The following is a 27,921-nucleotide window of genomic DNA, read 5'->3' as shown; positions in this document are numbered from 1 at the left end:
TTTTCTTTTCACTTTTCTCTTTCTCTCCTGACACCATCTTCACCCCTGGTGTGTTTCTCTCCGTCTCTCGCTCCCTTTGTGATCTCTCTGTCATCCCACACACCTTCTCTATATTCACCCTCGCTCCCTTTGTGATCTCTCTGGTTTCTCTCTGTCTCTCGCTCCCTTTGTGATCTCTCTGGTTTCTCTCTGTCTCTCGCTCCCTTTGTGATCTCTCTGGTTTCTCTCTGTCTCTCGCTCCCTTTGTGATCTCTCTGTCATCCCACACACCTTCTCTCTATTCACCCTCGCTTCCAGTTCCCCGCACCTACATTCTATTTTCCAAAGTGTCATCTACAATCCCTGAGTTTCTGGCTCCAGATCAGTAGAAATGTGTAGTTCATTAGAGCTTCCCCCCGTGTAATGTAGAACACTGACATCTTATGTAGAGGCCTGATGATGGCATGACTCACATCACTCGATTGCTTTATAGATACCAGACAGGCTGTGCTGTAAGGAACAATACCATCATACTTCATCTTACAGTAGCAGAAGCTCTAAGTGTGAGAGGCAGACCCCCAGCATGGCTCATCACGGCTATGAGAGCTGGGGTTTTACATGTACCTGTCACTGTTAGTGATACAACATTCAACAATCCTCAGCGCTGTGGATGATGGCTGAAACAACAGATATTTTAAGGCCCTATAAAATCTACAATACAAAGAACGTGGATGAAATCCAGATATTAAATTGGAAATTAAATTAGTTAACAAAATAAAAAAGACATTGAACAGTAGTGAATCAACTAAATATATTGAACAGAATTGTATCAGTGATTCGTATTTCCTGCAACTTTCTGAAGAGGCAACGAGAACTCCCCTTGTCTGTGTATGTGCATCTACCACTTTGTGTAGCCGTTGGCGACGATACTAATGAAAAGTCTTCTGGTAGATGGAAACAATTTCCCCAAAACCTTCTCAATTAAATGTTAATTACAAAGTAGCCTATGCTTACCTGGCAGAATGGTATCATGATTGTTTACATCAATCCAGTGGGTGTTTATCATCACATGTTAGCTACAAAAATACTGCAAAAAAACTGCCTCTTGCTGATGCACACTGGAAAGAGTTACTACACGCAAAATCCATTGCCCAATGTTACAGAATGGCGTTGGAATGTATTGCGGCCGGTTTGCAGGCTCCTGCTATTTTGTGTTTTCTTTCGCTAATCCGAACTTTTTTTGGACATAATGTTTCCGCCATCGTTTCCTATGACCGAAAAAAAGCTTCTGGACATCAGAACAGCGATCACTAACCTCGATTTGGATGAAGATTTCTACTTCAACTAGTGGAATGCACAGGACATACAGCACTGTTCACCCCGGACAAGGCCCTAATCCCCGAGACTCGGAAGAGACTGAGACGGCGATATAGAGGCGGGCTTGCAGGCACCTTAATGAAGCTACGCCGGAGACGAAATTAAGAACGGTAATATCCTATGTTTCTCGGAAACTTTTCTGAATAAGGACATGGATAATACACATATACTGGAACTGGTTTCAATATGCATCGGCAGGACAGAACGGCAGCGTCGGTTATGCTCAAGGTGGATGGGTGTGTCTTTGTTAACAGCAGCTTTTAAGGAAGTCTCGAGGTTCTGCTCCGATGAGTTTGTTCTACTGCTTAACATAAAGTATTCTTACTACTTACCAAGAGAGTTTTCATCTAGATTTTTCATAGCTGTCTTTTTACCACCACAAACCGATGCTGGCACTTTCAGATCGTACTCAATGAGCTGTATAGGGCCAAAAGCAAACATGAAAAGCTCATCCAGAGGCGGCACTCTTAGTGGCCTGTGATTTTAATGCAGGAGAACTGAAATCCGTTTCACCTCATTTCTACTGTGCAAATAGAGCCGAAAAAACCTCTACATTTACCTTTACTCCACGTACAAGCTCTTCCTGACAGGACGCCCCCAAGTGGTGAGGGTAGGCAACAATACATCCACCACTCTGAACCTCAACACGGGGACCCCTCAGGGGTGTGTGCTTAGTCCCATCCTGTACTCCCTGTTCACCCACGACTGTGTGGCCTCTTACAACTCCAACACCATCATTAAGTTTGCCGACAACATGATGGTGGTAGGCCTGATCACAGAAGACAATGAGACAGCCTATAGGGAGGAGGTCAGAGACCTGGCAGTGTGGTGCCAGGACAACAACCTCTCCCTCTACGTCAGATAGACAAAGGAGCTGATTGTGGACTACAGGAAATGGAGGACCGAGCACACCCCCATTGACATTGACATGGCTGTAGTGGAGTGGGTCGAGAGCTTCAAGTTCCTCGATGTCCACACACTAAGGCTCTATCATGGTCCAAAGACACCAACACAGTCCTGAATAGGGCAAGACAAGTCCTTTACCCCCGAGAAGACTGAAAAGATTTGGCATAGGCCCTCAGATTCTCAAAAAGTTATACAGCTGTACCATTGATGCTCCCTGACATCAAGGACCTCTATACCAAGCGGTGTCAGAGGAAGGCCCTAAAAATTGTCAATGAATCCAGCCACCCAAGTCATAGACTGTTCTCTCTGCTACCTCACAGCAAGAGGTGCTGAAGCACCGAGTCTGGAACCAACAAGACCCAGAACAGCTTCTACCCCCAAGCCATAAGACTCCTAAATAGTTAAATAGTTAACCAAATAGCTACCCGGACTACCTGCATTGACCCTTTTTTGCACTAACATTTTTGGCAGCCTCACATACGCCGCTGCTACTGTTTACTATCTGTTACTTGTATTCCTAGTTATATGTACATACAGTGCATTCAGAAAGTTTTCAGACCCCTTGAATTTTTCCACATTTTGTTACGTTACAGCTTTATTCTAAAATGGATAACCCCCCCTGTCTGTGTACGTGCGGTACGTGAAGAATGGGAGAAACTCAAATACAGGTGTGCCAAGCTTGCAGCAACATACCCAAGAAGACTCAAGGCTGTAGTCGCTGCCAAAGGTGCTTCAACAAAGTACTGAGTAAAGGGTCTGAATACTTGTATTAATGTGATATTTTCATTTTGTATTTGTAATAAATTTGCAAAAATGTATAAAAAACATGTTTTCTTTTGTCATTATGCGGTACTGTGTGTAGATTGATGGGGGGGGGCAATTTAATCCATTTTAGAATAAGGCTGTAACGTAACAAAATGTGAAAAAGGTAAAGGGCTCTGAATACTTTCCGAATGCCCTGTATCTAGGAGAAGCCCAAGTCAAGGATGTGGATGGTACTGCTGGGTGTAATGAGAGACAGCGCTGAAGTTTTGGCATCAGAATTATTGCTCCATAATCGGTTGTTCAAAGCCAGTGGGACTTCTCTCGCTCTCTGCTACCGGGGAGAACCAGCAACGAACACACAGTCCTCATCTGGCCACCATCCCAGCAAATGTTGTCTACCAACTATTGTCTAACCACCAAAACAAGGGAAGGATCATTTCAAAACTTTCAAACTCATAACCATGTCACAGAATAGAAGCATTTATATTCAGAGGTGGACCTAGTGACTGTGGTTGCAGTGTTATGAGATATTTAAAAAGCAAGAGAGTGAAAGGGGAAGACTGTTGTGATGGAATTTCATGGGGGTGAGGGTGGAATTTGGATGAGTTGTTGTGGTACAGCAACTTCCAGCCCAGAATATGGATCAGAATAGGAAAATGCAAATGATGGTTGTGTAATGGCGTGATGTTGTCTGTGCTGTGCAGTGTGACTATCAGACTGCAACTTGGAATTATGACTTATTTGGAGCCTTGAGCAGAATTCCTCCACCTGAGTTCAAATAAGCTGCTGCTGTACATTCTAATAAGCAAGTTACCACACAGCTCGCCTCGCTCATTAGATCTCACAGGAATAGATGATATAAATGGTTTATTTCCCATCCCAGCCATGCTCAGTCATTTTTCATACTGTCCAATCAATAGATATCCATCTCTCCACTTACGGTACAGTGTGGGCTGCAATCCCCCTTCCTTTAGGCCATTTTCTCAAGATACCACAAAGAAAATACAAAGATTTAGGAAAAGGTTACGTGCAGTGAGAAAGTGGCGAATCTCTATTTGTCTGTCATTAGTGATATCTTACAAAAAAAGTTCAAGTGTTGAGGTATTCTGCATTAAAGACAATACCACGATGAGCCACCTCTAGCTAGCTTTGATCAACGCACAATAATAACTCCACATTTCAACGGAAGATGAAGACAGCAGTCCTCCCAGGATTTCTCCAGCCTAAAAGATTCCTCTCCATCTTATCCTGCTCCCCTTCGTCTGTCTTTCTGTTGCAGTTTTTCCAGCAATTATTGAAGTGATTTGATTATTCTATTACTCCAGACATTTCAGATCTAATTTCTAAAGTCCATTGAGGCCTCTAATTAAAATGTGCAGATAGGGTGTTAATTATTAGACACGCCATCTTTGAATTAGCATTGTATCCAAATCATTGTAGTCATTCATGTAGGCTTTGATCAAATAAATATACACAGACTGTTGTATTGTCAATCATTCACACATTTTCCCTATAAACCCATATTTGGCATCATGTCATACAAATGTGTCATCCCGATGCATACAGAAACGTGATCAACAACCACTACAGAGAGCCTATCCATTTAATGACTGTTTACATCAATGCTTTGAATACAAGAAAGCTTTAGGCCTAGATTGAATCAATCAGATCTAATGTTAACCGTCCATAGCCGACACCCACATAGCTGAATGTTTTTGAGGTGTAACTGTGTTGGAGCTGTCAAATCGGTGAACAGCTGCTCTTGATCATTGTCACAAAGCCACATCTGTCACACTCCTGTTAGAAGTTCACAATGACAAAGTGTAGGCTATATAGAAATAATGACGCTCAAATTGAAAATCATCAAACTAAATAATGAGGATTCTATCAGCCTAATTGAGGTGTAGATTACATCTCACATTCCAGTGTTCAAACTTGTAAGCAAGGCTACATGGAATTTCTCTTAATGTGACTCTTAATGCATGGGATTTCTCTTAATGTGACTCTTAATGCATGGGATTTCTCTTAATGTGACTCTTATTACATGGGATTTCTCTTAATGTGACTCTTATTACATGGGATTTCTCTTAATGTGACTCTTAATGCATGGGATTTCTCTTAATGTGACTCTTAATGCATGGGATTTCTCTTAATGTGACTCTTAATGCATGGGATTTCTCTTAATGTGACTCTTAATGCATGGGATTTCTCTTAATGTGACTCTTAATGCATGGGATTTCTCTTAATGTGACTCTTATTACATGGGATTTCTCTTAATGTGACTCTTAATGCATGGGATTTCTCTTAATGCATGAGATTTCTCTTAATGTGACTCTTAATGCATGGAATTTCTCTTAATGTGACTCTTAATGCATGGGATTTCTCTTAATGTGACTTTTAATGCATGGGATTTCTCTTAATGTGACTTTTAATGCATGGGATTTCTCTGAATGTGACTCTTAATGCATGGGATTTCTCTGAATGTGACTCTTAATGCATGGGATTTCTCTGAATGTGACTCTTAATGCATGGGATTTCTCTTAATGTGACTCTTAATGCATGGGATTTCTCTTAATGTGACTCTTAATGCATGGGATTTCTCTGAATGTGACTCTTAATGCATGGGATTTCTCTGAATGTGACTCTTAATGCATGGGATTTCTCTGAATGTGACTCTTAATGCATGGGATTTCTCTGAATGTGACTCTTAATGCATGGGATTTATCTTAATGTGACTCTTAATGCATGGGATTTATCTTAATGTGACTCTTAATGCATGGGATTTCTCTTAATGTGACTCTTAATGCATGGGATTTCTCTGAATGTGACTCTTAATGCATGGGATTTATCTTAATGTGACTCTTAATGCATGGGATTTCTCTTAATGTGACTCTTAATGCATGGGATTTCTCTTAATGTGACTCTTAATGCATGGGATTTCTCTGAATGTGACTCTTAATGCATGGGATTTCTCTGAATGTGACTCTTAATGCATGGGATTTCTCTTAATGTGACTCTTAATGCATGGGATTTCTCATAATGGCAATATCCGCTTAATGCATGGGATTTTTGAATGTGGTATAATACCAGTAGATTTCTCTTAATGTGCTTAATGCATGTGGACTCTAACACAGTTCCACCGCTTGTGGACTCTAACACAGTTCCACCGCCAAAACAACCGCTATGCAGATGTTGGCTAAAGTGAATCTGCTTGAATAGAGCCCTTAGGCTGCTGCTCCTCCACTTCCCACCATGTAATGCTGAATCAATGCAAAGTGTGTTTTGTGTCTGGCAAATGAAAAATACAAAGGGGTTTGATCAATTTACAAGTGAGATATGACTGAGGGCTTGTAGCTTTCCGGAGTGGGAGACATTGTGTTCTCGGTGTGCACATTTAGTCCAGATATTTAGAGAGGCTATTAAACTAAGACTTGGGAGCGGTGGATTACAAAGAATGTTAGATAGAAATTTGAAGAAGAAATGGAATTTCTTTATTGCCTCTATGCAATGTCCTCCGGTATCCTAGTGGAGATTGAATAGGCCTACCACCTGGGAGCTGACGATAAGCTAGCAGGAGCACCGGACTTTCAGCACCATGGCCAGCTCCTGCTCTCTGTGTCTCACATTGAATGCAGTTCTCTCTCTCATTCTCTCAGTTCTGTCTCTCATGAATACTCAAGGTTGATGTGATTTTTGAGGGTAGTGTTTTCTAAGAAGCACCAATTATGTTCCAGCACTTCCCTGTGGAAAGTGGACTATTTGAGGCATTGCTAGAGTTTGATATTGTGCTACCCATCTGAGTTTTTTGTGACTTTTTGGAGGTTACTCCTAGAACACAATGGTTTGCCATGCTGACTCCGTTGTCTGCCGAGGAAAGAAACTCTTACCAGTGTTAGACATATTTTTAACAGTGTGAGCAGCAGTACACCAGTGGGGTTGTGTGGTTGCTTCCTCTGAGCCCCCGTCACCATGAAGGGGATTAGCTACAAATTAAAAATGTGTTTTAAGAGAGTGTTTAAGAGGATTTGGGCCCAGTTAATAGGCAGATGTGCTGCGATCAGAAAAACTGATGTCTTCATTCTGCTAAAGCTAGTTTACCCATGTGGGGGATTTTAGCCCGTGTTATACATGGAGAGGAGCCAGCTCAGCCCAGGCAGCTTCCCCGCTCTCCTCCCACCCAGGCAGATGTCTGGAAGGAGGCCCATATCTAGCTCCACTTCCCTGTGAATTACAGTGGGAAACAGAAGATGTTCTTACTTCAGAATGTGCTACGCTCTTTTGACATTCAGTAGGTTAGCTGATATCCACGTGGGCAAGAGTAAACATTTAATGCAGGCTTATATCCCCGGGGCCACGAATGTGTAAAATGTATGCACGCATGACTGTAGGTCGCTTTGGATAAAAGTGTGTGCTAAATGGCATATATTTAGAGGTTCACAGCAAAGCTGTGAACACACTGTTGTTGTCTGAATTCTTATTAACTTTTTTTCTTAACATCAAATGACTCAAGCATAGACTGGTAACTTGTTTTCTAATTTGGCACACAGAAAAGAGTAAGACCTAGAGGCCATGAGTAACCTGGTCAAAAATAATGGCACCAATTGACCTATAAGGGGCACTGTTATAAGCAGTCTCACATATACGTCGCCCTGTTTGACTTAAAGACTTTAAACTTTGTGTGCATGATGAACAAATTTGCCCGTAAGTTCTGTCAGGATTTCCATCCTAGGACATTTTTTTTGAAAACCTATCTCCAAATACATCTGTTAACTTAGTTTGAGAAACGCTAAGGGATTGGTTAAAGCTAGAATTCTTAATTGAAAGAAAAACAAAGGGTCACCCCACCTTTATTTTGGTTTTAAAAAAGCTGTGGGATGGGAATGAGGAAATGTAACCACTCTCAAATTCATAGACAGAGCTAGCGATGATGACCCTCCATGATTATAGTTTTAACCATCTGTTGAGGCTATACAGTGTTTGTTTACATTGACTTATTTTACTAACATTGGAGTTAAACAAACGTATATTTTTGGTTCTGATGGGGTACGACAGTTGAACTAAGCTCATGTGGCAAGTTATATGAATCAATGGTTATATATAATTCATTAAGTCCAAAAATGTATCTAAGGGTTCTAGTTTTAAGAGATGGCTGAGTTATTGACGAATCAGTCTTTTGTACATCCACTCCACAATGAACTATGAACTTAAAACGTTTATACATTTCCATGATGAACCATGTTAAGTTTGGCAGATCTTAAAAAATAAGGAAACTATTAACAATTCACTTTTTTTGACTATGTACACTACCGTTCAAAAGTTTGGGGTCACTTAGAAATGTCCTTGTTTTTTAAAGAAAAGCATATCTTCTGTCCATTTAAAATAACATCAAATTGATCAGAAATACAGTGTAGACATTGTTAATGTTGTCAATGACTATTGTAGCAGGAAACGGAAGATTTTTAATGGAATATCTACATAGGCGTACAGAGGCCCATTATCAGCAACCATCACTCCTGTGTTCCAATGGCACGTTGTGTTAACTAATCCAAGTTGATCATTTTAAAAGGCTAATTGATCATCAGAAAACCCTTTTGCAATGTTAGCACAGCTGAAAACTGTTGTTCTGATTAAAGAAGCAATACAACTGGTCTTCTTTAGACTAGTTCTTTAGACTAGCATCAGCATTTGTGGGTTCGATTACAGGCTCAAATGGCCAGAAACAAAGAACTTTCTTCTGAAACTCATCAGTCTATTCTTGTTCTGAGAAATGAAGGCTATTCCATGCAAGAAATTCCCAAGGAATTGAAGATCTCGTTCAACGCTGTGTACTACTCCCTTCACAGATAAGCGCAAACTGGCACTAACCAGAATAGAAAGAGGAGTGGGAGGCCCCGGTGCACAACTGAGCAAGAGGACAAGTACATTAGAATGTGAAATATCATGAAAATAACACTAATCCATTAATCAAATTGAACCCAGAATTGATATATACTGAACAAAAATATAAACGCAACATGCAACAATTTCAAAGATTTCACTGAGTTACAGTTCATATGAGGAAATCAGTCAACTGAAATCAAATCAGTAAGCCCTAATCTATGAATTCCACATGACTGGAAATACAGATATGCATCTGTTGGTCACAGACACCTTAAAAACAATGGGCTCACAATGATCTCAGGATCTCATCATAGTATTTTTGTGCATTCAATTTGCCATCGATAACATTGCGCAATTGTATTTGTTGTCCGTAGCTAATGGCTGCCCATACCATAATCCCACCATGGGACACTCTGTTCACAACATTGACATCAGCAAACCCCTCGCCGACACGAAGCCATACATATGGTCTGCGGTTGTGAGGCCAGTTGGATATAGTGCCAAATTCTCTAAAACGACATTGGTAGAGAAATTAACATTCAATTCTCTGGCAACAGCTCTGGTGGACATTCCTACAGTAAGCATGCCAATTGCACACTCCCTCAAAACTTGAGACATCTGCGGCATTGTGTTGTTTGACAAAAATACACATTTTAGAGTGGCGTTCAGCACAAGGTGCACCTGTGTAATTATCACGCTGTTTAATCAGCTTCTTGATAGGGCACACCCATCTGAGTTTTTTGTGACTTTGGATTATCTTGGCAATGGAGAAATGCTCACTAACAGGGATGTCACCAAATTTGTGCACAAAATTTTAAAGAACATTTCTGGGATATTTTATTTCAGCTCATGGAACATGGAACCAACACTTTACATGTTGCGTTTATATTTTTGTTCAGTATATAAACTCAATACATTAAGTGATGACTTTAAGTATGATTACCTGCTGCATTCAAACCAACCTAGAGCACTAGACTAAACTTCACTTGTGTCATGCTTGTGGTATTGAGATAAACATTGTAAAGCTTTCACTGATTGCATATACATTAAGATAGTTCATACATGATAGAGTGCTTTCTTTGTTATCCAACTGATCTTGTGTTCTTTCTGTTATCCTGAGAACCCCGTCCATTGCTGCTTGCAGCTGTATTATTACATGATATTATTATGACAGGCTATGTAAACTGTATTATTATTGCACTGCATATTTACACGTTGTGTTTGTGAACACATTCACCACTATCTGAGTGTTTGTTTAGTAAGCACTCCATCACAGATTGAGTGTGGTTTTATGCTGGAGAGAGATACACCCAAGTCCTCTTTAGTTTGCCAGCCCTTCAGCAAGGCTGACTTAATCAGTTATGACATTGCTTATCATAACTACTTTTGAGAATATACCAAAGCTGTCTGTTATAGTTCAAAGCTATATCTTAACTGAAAAAAACAAAACAATAGTATTTCTTCTTTAACAGCAACTAGGGAGCTGTTTTGACAGTAATGCTTTCTTTAGATTACATGCAGAGTGGTAATATTAATACCAACACTTTTTATTACAAACATTGAATAATTACGCTAACTAAATAGCAAGCCAGGTGAGCACAATGAGATTCATCAAAATATAAATGTTTTATCTAGTAAATGAGGATTTATGATTTAAAATCCTCATAGTTGCTTAGAAACACAAGTCTTTATGGATTGTGTTCCTTAAAGAAGGCCTATAGCACGGAAATACAATTTCTTTATGCACACTATTACTAGGGTTTACTCAACATTCTATTTGAGACTTTTACAATCACAGTGTATTATCACTGTAAATCAAAGAGCAAAACAGCTCTTTGTCTTCAGAGAGGACTGGGTCATCTTTTTCATAGCCAACTGCTTTTTCTCCATACAGCTGTGTTCACAGAGGTTCCCCATGACATCACAGCACAGAGTGGCCAGGACGTGGAGATGGCGTGCTCCTTCCGGGGGGCAGGCCCCTCCTACTCCCTGGAGATCCAGTGGTGGTACATCAGAAACCACAGAGACTGGACGGAGAAACAGCCCTGGACCACCAATCAGGTAGCTAGACTGGTATTTGGTATTTTATTAGGATCCCCATTTGCTGTTGCAAAAGCAGCAGCTACTCTTCCTGGGGTCCACATAAAACAAGCCATATTATAGAACATTAATAGACAAGAACAGCTCAAGGACGGAAATACATCAACTTTTTTTTAAAGGCACATGTAGCCTACATATCAATACATACACACAAACTATCTAGGTCAAATAGGGGGAGAGGCGTTGTGAGGTATTGCTTTAAAAAACAGATTTGCTGTTTTTTTTTTTAGCAAAATGAAATGGAATGGAGTTCTATGCAATAATGTCTCTATATAATACTGTACGCTTTCTTGATTTTGTTCTGGATTTGGGGACTCTGAAATGACCCCTGGTGGCATGTCTGGAGGGGTAAGTGTGTGTGTCGGAGCTGTGTGGAAGTTGACAATGCAAACAATTTGGGATTTTCAACACATTAAGAGACTGCTCGCTCTCTGTCACTGCTTAGAGAATGTTGCTGAGGAGGTGTTCTGTGATCAGTGATCACAGGGATACGGCAGAGCATGGATAGTTGTGGAACAGTCTTCCTATTCTCCTTCATTGCAAATCACAATGTAAATAGCAAATAGCAGTAAGTAGTGTAGGATATGCACACAAACTCCTTTACTCAGTCTCAATCTTTAGTTTGCCATCGTGCACAGCTATACAGGTCAAAATCAGAACCAACTAATGAAGTACACAGAGGTAAACTGAGTGAGGTGAGCAGCACGTAACAAACCACACATGAATCACCGCAGTAGGCAGAAATAGCAGCAGGTTCCCCAGGTGCCCCGGAGGCACAAGAACAGAAGAGGAGGCTGAGGAAATATTTCATCAGGAGGACTACCTGAGCTGGGCAAAGCAGAGCAGGTTTTCCATAAGGACGTGACGTTTTTCAGGCCTCCTGCTGTCTTTCAACACTTTATAATTGGAAAAGGGAGAAATGTAAAGAAACTTCCTCTCACCTCACTCAGATTCATTATTCATGATGTGCCCCTGGAGGACTGGCTGTTACACCATGCCTCCCTTGCTGGAGCGTGGGCCAGGTGGTGCTACTGGCCTAGAATACTGTACAGTCTGTGTTGTAATGTAGTCAGGCCTACACTCTTTTCCTGGATGAACCATGTCTACAGGATAATATATTGGTTCCTCTCAGGTTGAAATGTATTGCATACATTTGAGTTATGCTACGAATGTGGAGATGAGTACCTTGGGGGGAAACACAGGTTTCACTTCTAGATCTATTGCTCTGAATAGAGTGGTGATTCTCCGCATACAGTATGCAGACTATGCAGAGGAACACTGGGTTTATGTCATTTTGAGTCCAGCTGTACCTTTTTGATGCAATTACCTGTAAAGTGGGCATTATTAGGCCCATTGTTCTGCTCTGATCAAATGACCTGGAAGTGGACTCATTGATGTAAGGCATTTTTACGCAATGAAGAAAATGTTATAAAAGTATGTCTAATGTTTCTCATTCTTTGAAATATTTTCCTATAGGTTGTACCCCAGGATGAGATGTCAAAGGATGCTACCAAAATAAGTGTGAGTCTTTACTGCATTATATGTGATATCTCCTACCTGTCTGGTGTCTCTTGTTGGTCATTTAGTGTCCAATAGAGGCTTCATTACCAAAATTATACAATAAGTGGTAGGGTTAGGGGAAAAACAAAATATATATATATATATATATATATATATATATATATATATATGTGTATTTACATTTTTTTTTAAATTATATACAATTAAAGTCTGAGGTTTACATACACCTTAGCCAAATACATTTAACTCAGTTTTTCACAATTCCTGACATTTAATCCTAGTAGAAATTCCCTGTCTTAGGTCAGTTAGGATCACCACTTTATTTTAAGAATGTGAAATGTCAGAATAATAGTAGAGAGAATGATTTACTTCAGATTTAATTTCTTTCATCACATTCCCAGTGGGTCAGAAGTTTACATACACTCAATTAGTATTTGGTTGCATTACTTTGAAATTGTTTAACTTGGGTCAAAAATTTCAGGTAGCCTTCCACAAGCTTCCCACAATAAGTTGGATGAATTTGGGCCCATTCCTCCTAGAAGGAGCTGGTGTAACTGAGTCAGGTTTGTAGGCCTCCTTGGTCGCACACACTTTTTCAGTTCTACCCACAAATTATTCTATAGGGTTGAGTTATGGGCTTTGTGATAGCCACTCCAATACCTTGACTTTGTTGTCCTTAAGCCATTTTGCCACAACTTTGGAAGTATGCTTGGGGTCATTGTCTATTTGGAAGACCCATTTGCGACCAAGCTTTAACTTCCTGACTGATGTCTTGAGATGTTGCTTCAATATATCGACATCCTTTTCCATGCTCATGATGCCATCTCTTTTGTGAAGTGCACCAGTCCCTCCTGCAGCAAAGCACCCCCACAACATGATGCTGCCACCCCCGTGCTTCACGATTGGGATGGTGAAAACTTCGGCTTGCAAGTTTTTCCCCTTTTCCTCCAAACATAACGATGGTCATTATGGCCAAACAGTTCTATTTTTGTTTCATCAGACCAGAGGACATTTCTCCCAGAACTACGATCTTTGTCCCCATGTGCAGTTGCAAACTGTAGTCTGGCTTTTTTTATGGAGGTTTTGGAGCAGTGGCTTCTTCCTTGCTGAGCGGCCTTTCAGGTTATGTCGATATAGGACTCGTTTTACTGTGGATATAGATGCTTTTGTACCTGTTTCCTCCAGCATCTTCACAAGGTCCTTTGCTGTTGTTCTGGGATTGATTTGCACTTTTCGCACCAAAGTACGTTCAAATTTAAACAAATTTAAATTTTAAAAAGTAATCAATAAATATAGCAATTTCTTGGAAGCTGATTGTCAGTACACTTGCTTCTGCTACGGTTGTGTGTTTCAGATCTATAGGAAACAGAGGCTACAGTGCAGTAAGGTCTTCTTTTCTTCTCTCAGTAAAGCATGAATGGGCCAAACTTTACAAGTGCTGTCTTTACAAGTGCGATCTGCTGTCTTAATTTAAAAAAAGAGAGACTGCGTACTCCCTGCTGAAGAATGATTAGAGAGTCAACGGATCTTTTGATAGCTCATCTGGCGTGGCATAGTTCCTTGTTGCCACCAGGCTGACTGAGGGTAATGATTTGTTAACAGCTAGTTCTGTGCTCGAACAGCAGCTATTCATCTTGCTGTGTGTGGAGGAGTATAAACCAGGTTCTCCCTCCATTGTCTCCAGGAAAAGATTAAGCCTATCTCTGATCTGATGTTTTCTCCCTGGTTCAATTCCCTATTGGCTGGCTAGCTGCTGCTGACTAACTATAATGAAACCACCAGCTGTGGTGTGGAAGAGGATGTCACTGGGCCATCGCTCAGCTGGTAAAACGGTGTCATCAGTTCCAGCAGACATGGATGCATACCAGCCTTTCATGTTTCCCCACAAGTATAGCTAATGGCATCAACCAGACTGAAAACACCAATCAGCTTTTCGGCACCTTGTATATGGCCTTAAGAGTTTAAGTATTTTCATGTTCTATTCGATGCTATGAGATTATACTAAACCATGCAGACCTACAGTGGTTGGCGAATGTATTCACCCCTTGGCATTTTTCCTATTTTGTTGCCTTACAACTTGGAAATAAAATAAAAGATAAAATAAAAATTTGGGGGGGGGGGTTGTATCAATTGATTTACACAACATGCCTACCACTTTGAAGATGCTAAATATTTTTTATTTGAAACAAACAAGAAATAAGACAAGAAAACTGAAAACTTGAGCGTGCATATCTATTCAACCCCCAAAGTCAATACTTTGTAGAGACACCTTTTGCAGCAATTACCCCAAGAGACTTGCAGCTGTATGTCTCTATAAGCTTGGCACATCTAGCCACTGGGATTTTTGCCCATTCTTCAAGGCAAAACTGCTCCAGCTCCTTCAAGTTGGATGGGTTCCGCTGGTGTACAGAAATCTTTAAGTCATACCACAGATTCTCAATTGGATCGAGGTCTAGGCTTTGACACAGCATGATGCTGCCACCACCATAATGATGTTCTCGGGGTGATGAGAGGTGTTAGGTTTGCGCCAGACATAGCGTTTTTCTTGATGGCCAAAAAGCAAAATGTTTGTCTAATCTGACCAGAGTACCTTCTTCCATATGTTTGGGGAGTCTCCCACATGCCTTTTGGCGAACACCAAACGTGTTTGCTTATGTTTTTTTTAAGCAATGGCTTTTTTTATGGCCACTCTTCCGTAAAGTCCAGCTCTGTGGAGTGTGCAGCTTAAAGTGGTCCCATAGACAGATCTCCGCTGTGGATCTTTGCAGCTCCTTCGGAGTTATCTTTGGTCTCTGTTGCCTCTCTGATTAATGCCCTCCTTGCCTGGTCCATGAGTTTTGGTGGGCGGCCCTCTCTTGGCAGGTTTGTTGTGGTGCCATATTCTTCCATTTTTTTAACAATGGATTTTTTGGTGCTCCGTGGGATGTTCAAAGTTTTGGATATTTTTTTATAACCCAACCCTGATCTGTACTTCTCCATAACTTTGTCCCTGACCTGTTTGGAGAGCTCCTTGGTCTTCATGGTCCCACTTACTTAGTGGTGTTGCAGATTCTGGGGCCTTTCGGAACAGGTGTATATATACTGAGATCATGTGACACTTAGATTGCATACAGGACATTATTTAACTAATTATGTGACTTCTGAAGGTAATTGGTTGCACCAGAACTTATTTATGGGCTTCATAGCAAAGGGGTTTTTTAGAATTATTTTTTAAGAATTTTTGAAACAACTTATGTTTTAAATTTCATTTGACCAATTTGGACTATTTTGTGTCTGTCCATTACATGAAATCAAATAAAAATACATTTAAATCACAGGTTTTAATGCAGCAAAATAGGAACAACGCCAAGGGGGATGAATACTTTTGCAAGGCACTGTACTATCTATAGTCCTAAAATAGTATTTGTCTGTTTTATTGGTCTTAAGGTTGAATGTGATTGTGTGATTTTCTCTGTAAGCCTAGAGGACTCTGGACTGATAATAGAGATAGACAGCCACAGACAAATCATCAGCCTTGGGTACACTACCTGAATGGTTGGAAGCTAATAAAGACAACTGGATTTGTATCCTGGTGCGTCACAACCAATGACATTCCCACAGCATGTGATCACTTTGTGTTATCTAAGATCTGACACCATAAAATGTATTTTCCACAGCCTTTTATAAGCCAATGAACTATTACATCCTTACCCAGTAAAGGCATGTTCTGTATGTACAGCATGCAGGGCACAGCATCTCCTCATTTGTTCAAGGGAGCAAATGGAACAGCTGTCTGCAACATGGAAACAAAGGGACTGGCGCCTATAATAGGACATTGTTCTGAGTGTGTGTGTGTACATGCCTCCTCACATGCCCACTCAATCTGTTTGGTTGCCAGACAGCTTTATTGACGCAGGGGCCGGATGGCTGGACTCTACTGGGCTCGGTGGGGCTGCCAGCAGTACAGGGCTTGGGGAGGCAGGGGCAGCTGCTCTGTAAGTGTTGCACTGTGGCGCATCTGTGGTAACGCAGCCAGCATTTCATTACAGAGCTGTCTTCCAGCCTCATCCGGACCAGTCAGCCTGGCTCATCCACACACACACACACACAGAGGATGCAGGGACAGAGAAGGGGGTGATGGTGGAGATGCACAAGGAAGTTTATTGTTTTTTGGAGTAAATTGAATAACAGATACAGACAGTATTTTCAGATCTGAATGAGAAATTCAGCTGGAGGACAAATTAGGGTTGAGTTATCATGATGTGAGGATTTCTAGTTTTTGTTTGTAATAGATAGGGTATACAGTCATGGACTAAAATGTATAATTTAACTCTTGGATGTCGACCAATGAAATATCATTTTGTTGGTCTGTTTTGCAGGTGGTGAAGGTTGCCGGGAGCAACATCTCCCACAAGCTTTGTCTGTCCAGCGTGAAGCCGTCTGACGAGGGCACATACGAGTGCCGCGTGATCGACTTCAGCGACACCGACAGCAACGCCCGCCACCACAAGGTGAGGGCCTACCTGCAGGTGGAGTCAGAGAGAAACCAGAACCCGAAGCTGCGCCACCATGGAGAAGACTTCCAACCCCAGGACACCAAGGGACTGGCGAGCAGCAGGCACCAGCCGGAGCATGGCAAGCACTCGCCAGCAGCCCACCACAGCCACCACAAACCAACAAGCACTGGCAAGGAGCTGAGGAAGAGGTCTGCGGAGACTGGCAGCGCTACTGACTGTACTGACAGCTGTCCTCTACACCTCACAGCTCACCCATAGCCTCCTCTGCCTGTTTGGTCTGGCCTCAGCCCCACACCCCGGGTGGGTAGTTCCAGTCCCGGAGGGCCGCAGCGCAATGTACCCAGACCTCTGATTCATCCCAGCTGATTGCTCACCCACCCCTACCACTGCTCCAGACACCAAAGGGACTATATCTCAGTGCCACCTCAGTCCTATATCTGACCTCTGCCCTCACACTGTCACATCAAAAACATCCCAAGTCCTCTCCCAGGCCAAACTCTCTCCCACCCCTTCTCCTTACCACAACCCTCTAGATCAGGGGTGGGCAACTTTGATGGGGATGGGGGCCACAAAAAATCTGAACTGATCCTGAGTGGCCACAGTGTGCGCACCCACTTCCATACCCACACATGCAGCCAGAGCCGGCCCGTGTTTTTCACCCTAAGCTACATTTTGTTGGGGGGCCCCCCACCCTGCGAGCAAAACATTTGAGCATCCCCCACTTTTAACAATGGAGAGAATTTTTGGTTTGTTTTAGAGTTACTTTCCTGCAATTTTACTCATTTAGCCATGGGGTGGAGACATATTAGCCGTGTTTAAGCTAATTTCCTGCAATTCTACACATTGTGTTCTGACTTATGCCATGTTAATATATCTGAGTGAGAGTGACAAAAAAAATAATTGATGGGGGGGGGGGCCATGATTACTATGTTTAGATTGCTGGCTAGACTCATTTACTAATCTAAAAATGTGTAGCTAATTGAGTGAGTTTCAGTGACTGACATAAGATAAAGATGGCTGATGCACAACCTAACTCTCAACAGTCAATTCCCCCAAATTAGTTCCTATTTATTTCAATACATTGTTTTGGGTTTGATCTGCCAGTTGCCCATCCCTGCTCTAGATTGTCTACACTGTACATGTTACTGTATATAATGATAAAGAGTGCATGTTTAACATGTTTTCTTACTAACTTTTTCAATCATCTAAGAGGACGTATAAGCTGGAAGGGTTACTTGTTGCTCTATTCATTTGGATTTGTTTTCTGAGCAGTTCATTCACTGTTTCTCCATGGTAAATCCAGAGTTCAGATAAGTCCAGATTTCCATCCAACCAGAGCTGGATGGAAACCAATGTTTATAAAGTAAAACCTGTTCATTGTGTTTTGTGCTTTCCCAACAGATAATGTGGCTGTGAGAAAGACCTGAAGGATCATGGAATTGTTTCTTGCTCTAACCTTTGCTTTGATGTTTTGTAAGAAATCATTGTAAAAATGTTGTACATTTTAGAATGTCTTCTAGGATGTTGGTCTCGCACTAAATTTATGCCTTCATCAAATTAAATAAAGTGTACATGAACCTATCTATTGTGACTTGAATGTGATCAGCCTTCAGAATATTTAATAATTCAGTACCTGTAACATGTAAGCCCTTGAGACGTTGATGATAGATCGGAAATGTTTGTATTACATTCCTGAAAAGTCGACGTCTGACTTTGCTATCATAAGTGAACACACACTGATTTGTATGCTGCCATTGTAAAGACATAATTATTAAAATTCAGAATACTCCATCACAGTTACCTCATAAGGCAGTCGCACATTCTCTCGCCAGTCTCCTTCCTCACGCCCATGTATCCTGAGCAGCAATGAACACATTCGGTCTTACAGTATGTCATTTTCTCAGATCTGTATTATCTATCCATTGGTGTGCCAAGCAGTGCCTGCCAAATCAGTCAAGCCATGCTTGTGTCAGATGATTTGATGATTAACAGAATAAAAAGCCTGGTTTTGGGGGATAGCGCATTATCCTATCCCTGGCTGTGTTTTTATGAGCTGCCAGACAGGCCCTCCATGGTTGATGAGTAATGACGCTATTGTCAGCTGGATAAATAGCAAAGTACGGAGGAGATAAAGCGCTCCCTCGCCAACGCAAAACACGTGGCAACCCTGTTCCCATTTCCCCGGCACGCACATTCATTATGATGTCAGAGAGATTCTTCCAGACCCCTCAGTCTAAACAAGACTTGACAAACAAGCCCGGGCTGTAACCTACACTTGAACCCTCAGGGGAGTTCAAGTTGTATTCAAAATCATGCTACAACTTTCAATCAGGCATTTGTGCAGCAAGTAGCAGATCTATTCTGTGTGAATCAATGGGAGGTTTGTGTGGAATGACCATTTACATTTAAGTCATTTAGCAGACCATGACGTCTGGTTATTAGAGGAATGGAACCAAGATGTGAATTTGAAGCTGGAATGGAAGGAAAAATGAAAGCTCTGTCATTCTACTTATGGTGGAAAAGGTCAAATATGACATTGATTGCTATATCTACTTGTATAAAAGGCTAAGCAGTTACAATGAAGGTCAGGCATTTAAAAAAAATCTATTATAATAAAGACTTAATTACTACTTTAACATTCAAAATACTGGCATTTAGTCCATCCCTTGAGCACATTGGAATATGGACACCTTTACCCAACACAACACTTGCACAGAATCAGCACTTAACATTTGTGTTTCAAAGTCACTGTTAAACTATAGGATGATGTCTGCAAGATACAGTCCCTGAAAAGAGGTTGGGGAAGACTAGGACACGCTGTGCTGTCCTGTGGCTGTCGTCAGTGTAGTGTTCCTTCCTCCGCCTGGGGACAGTCGGGTGGATGACTGGGGAACTGTTTATTGGTGCAGATCACTGGATCTCTATTGCTGCTGGCTGTGTGTCCAGAGGTAACCCAAAATCCTCCCAAGAGTTTCAGGATGTTGTCTGTGTACTCGGTCTTCTTAAGGCCCATCCCACTCAGCTCCACAGGCTGCAGGTCAGGGTGGGGTGTAGGAGCAGGGATAGTAGAGAACGTTCAGAGTCAACCAAAAGGCATCAGGGTCCACCTCAAATCAGTTGCCGGAAGACACGGCACAGAATAGCACATTGATACATTTAACTGAATAAAATTATAATAAAGCTGATAATAAGGTCATAAATTGAACCACAATGTATGATGTATTAAAATACACGACCAAAAGTATGTTGACACCTGCTCATCGAACATCTCATTCCAAAATCATGGGAATTAATATGGAGTTGGTCCCCACGTTGCTTCTATAACAGCCTCCACTCTTTTGGGAAGGCTTTCCACTAGATATTGGAACATTGTTGCGGGGACTTGCTTCCATTTAGCCGCAAAAAGCCACACAGAATCATACAGAATATCATTGTATGCTGTAGCGTTAAGATTTCCCTTCACTGGAACTAAGGGGCCTAGCTCGAACCATGAAAAATAGCCCCAGACCATTATTCTTCCTCCACCAAACTTTACAGTTGGCACTACGCATTGGGGCAGGTAGCGTTCTCCTGGCATCCGCCATAAGATTTGTCCTTCGGCCTGCCAGATGGTGAAGTGTGATTCATCACTCCAGAGAACGCTATTTCACTGCTCCAGAGTCCAATGGCAGTGAGCTTTACACCACTCAGGCCAATGCTTGGCATTGCGCATGGTGATCTTAGACTTGTGTGCGGCTGCTAGGTCATGGAAACCCATTTCATGAAGCTTCCGATGAACCGTTCTTGTGCTGACATTGCTTCAAGAGGCAGTTTGGAACTCTGCAGTGAGTGTTGCAACCGAGGACAGATGATTTTTACACACTAGGCGCTTCAGCACTCCTGTTCTGTGACCTTGTGTGGCTGAGCCGTTGTTGCTCCAATATGTTTCTACTTCACAATAACAGCACTTACAGTTGACTGGGGAAGCTCTAGCTGGGCATACATTTGACAAACTGACTTGTTGGAAAGATGGCATCCTATGAACGTTACTGTGCTCTTCAATAAGGCCATTCTACTGCCAATGTTTGTCTATGGAGATTGCATGGCTGTGTGCTCACCTTTATACACCTGTCAGCATTTGATGACTTGAAATAGTCAAATCCACACATTTGAGGGTGTGTCCACATATTTTTGTATATATAGTGTATGACAAGGCCTTGTAATATATTGTACTTCTAGATGTATTATTGCTTTACACGTATACCTGAGACATGCCTCTTGTAGTTTGGGTGGCTGTCTGCAGCCGAGGTAGGGCAGGCAGGCAGGCTTCCGTTTCAGCATCCAGGTCTGAGTCCCCTGGAAATACAACACTTAAACCAGAAGGAAAGCCGAGGGAAAGAAAGAAGGGAAAAAAAACAGGGGGAAAAAAATGGAGTGTGTTGAGGAGAAACTGCTAAAATCCCCTGGGAATTTCACAGCAGCCTGTCTCTATCCCTAGATTTCACACATCCACTCCCCCCTCTCAGTACCTTTCATAGTCATGGCAACTTCATCACTTTGTAGTAGTAGCCCCCCCCCCAACCCCCAGACACATATTCCCTAAACTCCTAACTGGACCACCATTCAAACATCATTTCAAAATAAGTCTTATCGCATCTTCCTCAAGGTCTTTAGCAACGCTTTGCTTATTTGGCAATTCAACCCACACGGTTGAAAAACAAGCCTGAATACATTGGTGCATATTTCAAAAGGTAAATGGGATTATTTCAGCATTAATTTGATCCTGTATCCCTATCCCTTCTGTCTCGTGTGGAAACAGGAGAAAAACACAGTGAAATACTGAGGGAGAGTCCAGCCCAGGAGTTTCTCTATGGGGTAAATAAAGCTAAAAGCATATCACATTAGGAGAATATCTTTCTCTGTGGCCTGGCTAGTAATTGCCTTTCTGGAGACGTTTCAGCGGTGAGGTGGAGCCAATGTTTACCAGTGTGTTCTTGTACTGCTTCTGCAGCCTGTCTCTCGATGTCTCAACTTCAGCCTACCCAGCTGTATTCCTCTGGGGCTGATGAGGAAATAGGCAGCATCTTCAAGCACCAAGGAAGACCATGTATCGACTCAGCTAGTTGAAGTGTATCCAAACCGATCTACTGTTGAAAACCAGTGGGTATCATGGTGTCTCTGCCTTGTGTGCGTCTCCATTTCCCTTGACTAAGGCAGCAGCGATGTCTTTTTCACTTAGGAGCTCTGTTGGGGACATTTACATGCACATACACCATTCAATGCAGTCTAATTCAAAAACAGTTCAAGATTGACACCTAGTGGCCAAAAAGCTAAACTCAGCAGAAAAAGTGTTCCTGAAAAAGGGACATTTCTCTCTTTCAAAGATAATTGGTAAAAATCCAAATAACGTCACAGCTCTTCATTGTAAAGGGTTTAAACACCGTCTCCCATGCTTGTTCAAAGAACCATAAACAATTAATGAACATGCAGCTGTGGAACGGTGGGTAAGACACCAACAGCTTACAGATGGTAGGCAATTAAGGTCAGTTATGAAAACTTAGGACACTAAAGAGGCCTTTCTACTGACTCTGAAAAACACCAAAAGAAAGATGACCAGGGTCCCTGCTCATCTGTGTGAATGTGCCTTAGGCATGCTGCAAGGTGGCATGAGGACTGCAGATGTGGCCAGGGCAATAAATTGCAATGTCTGTACTGTGAGACGCCTAAGACAGCGCTACAGGGAGACAGGACGGACAGCTGATCGTTCTCACATTGGCAGACCATGTGTAACAACACCTGCATAGGATCGGTACATCCGAACATCACACCTGCAGGACAGGGACAGGATGGCAACAACAACTGCCTGAGTTACACCAGGAACACACAATCCCTCTATCAGTGCTCAGACTGTCCCCAATAGGCTGAGAGAGGCTGGACAAAGGGCTTGTAGGCCAATTGTAATGCAGGTCCTCACCAGACACCAACGGCAACAAGGTTGTCTATGGGCACAAACCCACCGTCGCTGAACCAGACAGGACTGGAAAAAGGTGCTCTAAACTGACGAGTTGCGGTTTTGTCTCACCAGGGGTGATGGTCGGATTTGCGCGTTTATCGTTACCCCGAGGCCTGTACTCTGGAGCAGGATTGATTTGGAGGTGGAGGGTCCGTCATGGTCTGGGGCGGTATGTCACAGCATCGTCGGACTGAGCTTGGTGTCATTGCAGGCAATCTCAATGCTGTGCGTTACAAGGAAGACATCCTCCTCCCTCATGTGGTACCCTTCCTGCAGGCTCATCCTGACATTACCCTCCAGCATGACAATGCCACCAGCCATACTGCTCGTTCTGTGCGTGGTTTTCTGCAAGGCAGGAATGTCAGTGTTCTGCCATGGTCAGCAAAGAGCCCGGATCTCAATCCCATTGAGCACGTCTGGGACCTGTTGGATCGGAAGGTGAGGGCTTGGGCCATAAATGTCCAGGAACTTGCAGGTGCCTTGGTGGAAGAATGGGTAACATCTCACAGCAAGAACTGGCAAATCTGGTGCAGTCCATGAGGAGATGCACTGCAGTACTTAAAGCAGCTGGTGGCCACACCAGATACTGACTGTTACTTTTGATTTTGACCCCCCTTTGTTCAGGGACACATTATTCAATTTCTGTTAGTCACATGTCTGTGGAACTTGTTCAGTTTATGTCTCAGTTGTTAAATCTTGTTATGTTCATAAAAATATTTACACATGTTAAGTTTGCTGAAAATAAACGCAGTTGACAGTGAGATGATGTTTATTTTTTTGCTGAGTTAAAATAGTTTTAACATTCCCAATACAATTATGAAAAAAAGAGCTGAGTGTGACCCAGAATAAAGAAGTGAGAGTGTGTTGGTGACCTCTGGACACACCGGTGTCATCAATTATTAAACTATATAAACAATCATGAAATTATAATTATTCCACTGAGTTAAATAGTAGTGTACTAGTAGCCAGAGTGGTGGAAGTAGTGAGATACCCTTAAGGCTTGGAGGGCAACTAACGGATCATCAGCAGTGAGTCGGAGCAGGAGGTCAGGCCAGCAGCAGTGAGCTATGGGGAGCAGCTCATTCTCCTTCTCAATCAGCACAGACACACAGCTCCAGCACATCCACGACCTGCAATACACACAAGGGGTCAGCTCTACAGAGCCTGGGACATGGGGACCAACTGCTCTGGTGTCACTAAACACACAGCAACATGTGGTGGCAAAACTAGTTGCATTTTCAGTTTTCAAGCTCCTTATGTTCGAGTGCTAAACATTCTACAACTGTATGTTGAGGCTGAGTCGGTGGTCGGTGGGCAGGTGAATGCAGCGTTCCATGGCTTCTTTGGCGATGTGGGCTGGGAGTTCAGCTTTCACATCAGGACCATCAATGTCTTCTTCAAAATCCACCGGAGGTGGGATGACTGAAATGATAACCACAGAACACTTCAATGCAGTGCAAAGGAACGTAGCGAGTCATAACACTGATGGATTCTGATTTCTGTAGAACAGCTTTCAATAGACATTTGTGAAACACGACTTGAACTGGGAGAAGTACACCACACAAAATCTGCCGATCCCTAAAAAGCTCTGCATTGACTTGGGACCCAGCTGTGAGGAAAACAGCATGAGTGAAACTTATTCAGGTCTGACATGGCACAGTAGTACTAAGAAGCTTCACCAAGCATAGCATTAATGTTGTGCATCAGTGTGACAAATGATCTCCCAGGGGAATAGTGTGGCAGCCAGAAAGAGAGAGCCCCAACTAACCTGGGTGCTCTGTGCACTGCTCTACCAGATCTTTCTGTTTGTGGTAGTCCAGAAGAAACCGGTGCACATTCAGCTGGTCCTGCTCACGCCACGCCTTCTTGGTTCATTTATTCTCACTGGTTCCCCCAACACTAGAGAGGAACCATCTCGCTGTGGTTGAAAATAAACATGATTAAGATTGTGTTACTTAGGCTGTGTTATAGCTAAAGGCTGTCATTTTCTGTCCTGTATTTCAATTTCCTCTGAGTTCTCCTATTAAAAAGTATTGCATAACATGGTGATAACAATGTTATAAACTAGGGAAAACATTTAAGTGGATATGGAAACTTCACCTAGAGCCTTCATAAGTGAGTGCAGCACAGTGCAGAACAGAGGGGACATCTCGTCGTAACTCATGTCCAGAGCCAGAAACACATCCTGGACGATGTCCCCCACCAGAGGCAGCAGGCTGGGGTTGGAGTGGCTAAACATGACGGTGAGGACCCTGGGGGCGGACGCCCAGCCTCTGGAGGTTCAGAGACACATTGTTCAGCAGGTAGCCAGAGTTCTCATTGATCATATCCTTCAGGGAGGAGTATCCACAGGCCTGGTTAATGTCCCACATGGCATTCAGTGCTGCCTGGCTGATCAACAGAGTCTCATCCCCGGCCTTCTCCAGAACCGGGTATAGTGATGTCATCAGAATTAGATGGAAGTCCATCCCCAAGGCCTGGGTGAAGCCGCCTATTCCTTCCAACTGGATGCATATCTGCCAGATGCTGCTGTTCAGCTCGTGGATTGTGGAGCTCGTGGACTACTAGGACCAACTGGAGGAGATTCCCTTTAACCCCATTATAAATGGAGAGGAGACTAGACTGACTTAGCTGCTCCTGTACCCCTCTGTCAGACTCCTCACTAATAAGGGTTGACAGGTGCCAGTGGCTCAGGCTGGTTTACTCCTCTATGATGGAATCCAATGCTGCTTTCAAGTCCTATTGACTGGGCACACCCTGCTTGTCCGTGCCCACTGCCACCCCGATGCTCGCTGTCCCTGTGACCATCTCATTCATCACCATGGTAGCCTGTTTCCTGTAGACCGACGACTCCTTGTAGACCGACGACTCCCAGATCCATAAAGTGATCCCCTAGGAGATACACATTTCCATAGTAACCTAACATCCTGCATATCTCCTTGAGAATGGAGATCCTTTGGTCTCTGAAGTAGAGGAAATGTTTCTTCTGAGCATGTGCCCCGTGGGGCCATGTCTCCATGGTAACCAAAGAGTTCCTCTCCTACACGATGAGGACATCCATCACGTTCAACTCCAACACCTGTATCAGGACCTTGGACACCCGCTGGTGGTCTGAGAATTTGACCATGTCAAGCCTCACTCTCCAGTGCTGATGAGCTGAGGTGCAGGATATTATTTTAAAAATGAACAGTAAGGCTAGCCTCCCAGGGGTGTTTCTCACCCAGTCCCGAGTTCTCTGCACTACTAGCTCCCCTACTCTCCCCAGCTCCCAGGGCTGTATCTTCCCAGCCCTGTTGTTCTGTAGCTGGCCGTCAGCCATCACCAGTCCCACTGTCTTGAACCACACCTTTATTGCCCTAACAATAACAGCATGTCCATGCCTAATAATCCCAGTGATCATATGGCTCACAGCGATTCAAGGTAAGAAAGAAGCCATGGTGTTGCCTAGGATATGCCTCTCTTACTGACCCACTGACACATGGTCCAGAGAACAGTCACACTGGAGGGTCAGGGCCTGCAGGCATTTCAGTGCAACGAGGGACTTCTCCTGCTCTCCCAGGGCAAGCAGCAGAGAGATAGCGGCCACAAGGCCAGGCAGCATGGCGGGCTCAAACAACTTGAAGACCACGTCACGGTAGGCTGCATGCAGCAGAGCATCCATGTACCACAGTACTGCAGCTTTCAGCACTTCTGAGGCGGGTGCTGGCTTCCTTGGGTCCATGGGGGAGCAAAGGCAGAAGCTCAGAAAGGAGATCCCTCAGCGTCTCCCAGCTCCGTACACAGGTGTTCTCCAGGAGGTAGCCCATGGCCTCGGCCACAGCCTGGACCAAGCCATCCCGCTTGGGGCCAGGGTTTTTGAGAGCGAAGCAGAGAGTGAAAAGGACATGGAACCCTGCAGCAGCTGCAGGACTATCATTTGCATGCCTCAGCTGTGTGCTCCACATTGCCCACCGTGGGCTCACGAGCCAGAAGCACACAGGCTGGAAGGAGGTAAGCAAAAGCAAGCTTTGGGTCGTCAATCAGAAAAGTAAGATATTAGAATCATAGCTACCATTGACTCTTTAGGAAAGTAGTAGGATGCTGTTCAGCAGTATGCCTGCTCAATGCACTAGCAAATTCATTTTATCAGGATAATAGCTTAGAGGTATATCTTTGTTACCTAAACGTTCATTTTATAAGTCAAATTTGGTATGTTGCTAATCACCCAAAGCAGAACTTTGCCTGACCACCTTTGCTAAAGCTAGTTACCATCATTGTTAAAGCTAGTTAGCTAGCTAGCCAGATATACAGTATCGAGCTATCCTAGTTAGCTAATGGAATGCTTAAATGACAAAGCTAGAACAACCTAACAAAGTAAGATTCAAGACTCAAATAAGCTTACCTTTGCTAGTATATATTTAGTGACGGACATCTGAGACGAACTAATTTCGAGATACAGCACTGAAACTAAATGAAGACAGGCGAGCTGTCCTAGCCACTGATGGTCCCTGCTGTCCGTCACACAAGCATCACTATTCCTGCAGTACGTCACTATTCTGCGACGCATACAGTTGTGTATGCTTCCCATGCTTGTTAGCGAGCTTTGGTGCACTTCATACTTTAAAAGAAAGATACTGCAACAGTTTTCAGATAAAAAAGTTCACTTCGCCCAGGTAGCTAAGCGAGTAGCCTGAGATACTCTTTGGCTACGCTAACTTACTAACAGTAAGCTAGCTAGCTCAACATTTTTGCTGATGATACTGTACTTGTCTTTTTTAAATATTATTTTTATTTCACATTTATTTTACCAGGTAGCCCAGTTGAGAACAAGTTCTCATTTACAACTGCGACCTGGTCAAGATAAAGCAAAGCAGTACGACAAAAACAACAACAGAGAGTTACACATAAACAAACGTACAGTCAATA

General features: G+C 42.9%; 2 protein-coding genes across 5 annotated transcripts in view; one reads left to right on the top strand and one right to left on the bottom strand.

The window, feature by feature from the left end:
* LOC124032069 (V-set and transmembrane domain-containing protein 2-like protein) overlaps positions 1 to 18,607 on the top strand; it is a 36,741-nt gene extending 18,134 nt beyond the window's left edge. Inside the window, exons 2-4 of the mRNA XM_046344119.1 lie at positions 10,802 to 10,968; positions 12,484 to 12,528; positions 16,887 to 18,607. Of these exons, the coding sequence (XP_046200075.1) occupies positions 10,802 to 10,968; positions 12,484 to 12,528; positions 16,887 to 17,282 (608 nt within the window). The 3' untranslated portion in view covers positions 17,283 to 18,607. The remainder of the gene's footprint in view (positions 1 to 10,801; positions 10,969 to 12,483; positions 12,529 to 16,886) is intronic.
* Positions 16,653 to 27,746, bottom strand: LOC124032070 (TELO2-interacting protein 1 homolog). Of its 4 annotated transcripts, XM_046344122.1 has the most exons (7): positions 27,398 to 27,746; positions 26,485 to 26,996; positions 24,297 to 24,438; positions 24,008 to 24,146; positions 21,988 to 22,247; positions 21,268 to 21,373; positions 16,653 to 20,055 (listed from the first exon to the last, which is right to left on the bottom strand). In XM_046344122.1, exons 2-5 carry the CDS (start codon positions 26,735 to 26,737, stop codon positions 22,239 to 22,241), a joined length of 543 nt encoding a protein of 180 aa, XP_046200078.1. In that variant the 5' UTR covers positions 26,738 to 26,996; positions 27,398 to 27,746; the 3' UTR covers positions 16,653 to 20,055; positions 21,268 to 21,373; positions 21,988 to 22,238. The 4 variants fall into 4 exon arrangements, 3 of the variants coding, with proteins under 3 accessions (XP_046200078.1, XP_046200076.1, XP_046200077.1); XM_046344120.1 differs by lacking the exon at positions 21,988 to 22,247; XR_006838202.1 differs by lacking the exon at positions 26,485 to 26,996 and having other exon boundaries at positions 24,008 to 24,438.
* Between the last annotated feature and the right edge of the window lie 175 nt (positions 27,747 to 27,921).

Source organism: Oncorhynchus gorbuscha, linkage group LG03 (assembly GCF_021184085.1).
Source record: "Oncorhynchus gorbuscha isolate QuinsamMale2020 ecotype Even-year linkage group LG03, OgorEven_v1.0, whole genome shotgun sequence".
NCBI lineage: Eukaryota > Metazoa > Chordata > Actinopteri > Salmoniformes > Salmonidae > Oncorhynchus > Oncorhynchus gorbuscha.
Note: the sequence above shows the minus strand (reverse complement) of the source record. Positions and strands in the feature narration are given on the sequence as shown.

Bases quoted from the DNA above. Each gene is read 5' to 3' on its own strand.
- LOC124032070 (XM_046344120.1), bottom strand. From the start codon at position 26,737: ATGGACCCAAGGAAGCCAGCACCCGCCTCAGAAGTGCTGAAAGCTGCA. The intron at 24,439-26,484 runs GTCAGTAAGAGA...TTATCATTTCAG, and splicing joins TCTGGACCATGTGTCAGTGG to TCATCCCACCTCCGGTGGAT. The intron at 21,374-24,007 runs GTATCTCACTAC...TTCTGGTTTAAG, and splicing joins TTGCCCTCCAAGCCTTAAGG to TGTTGTATTTCCAGGGGACT.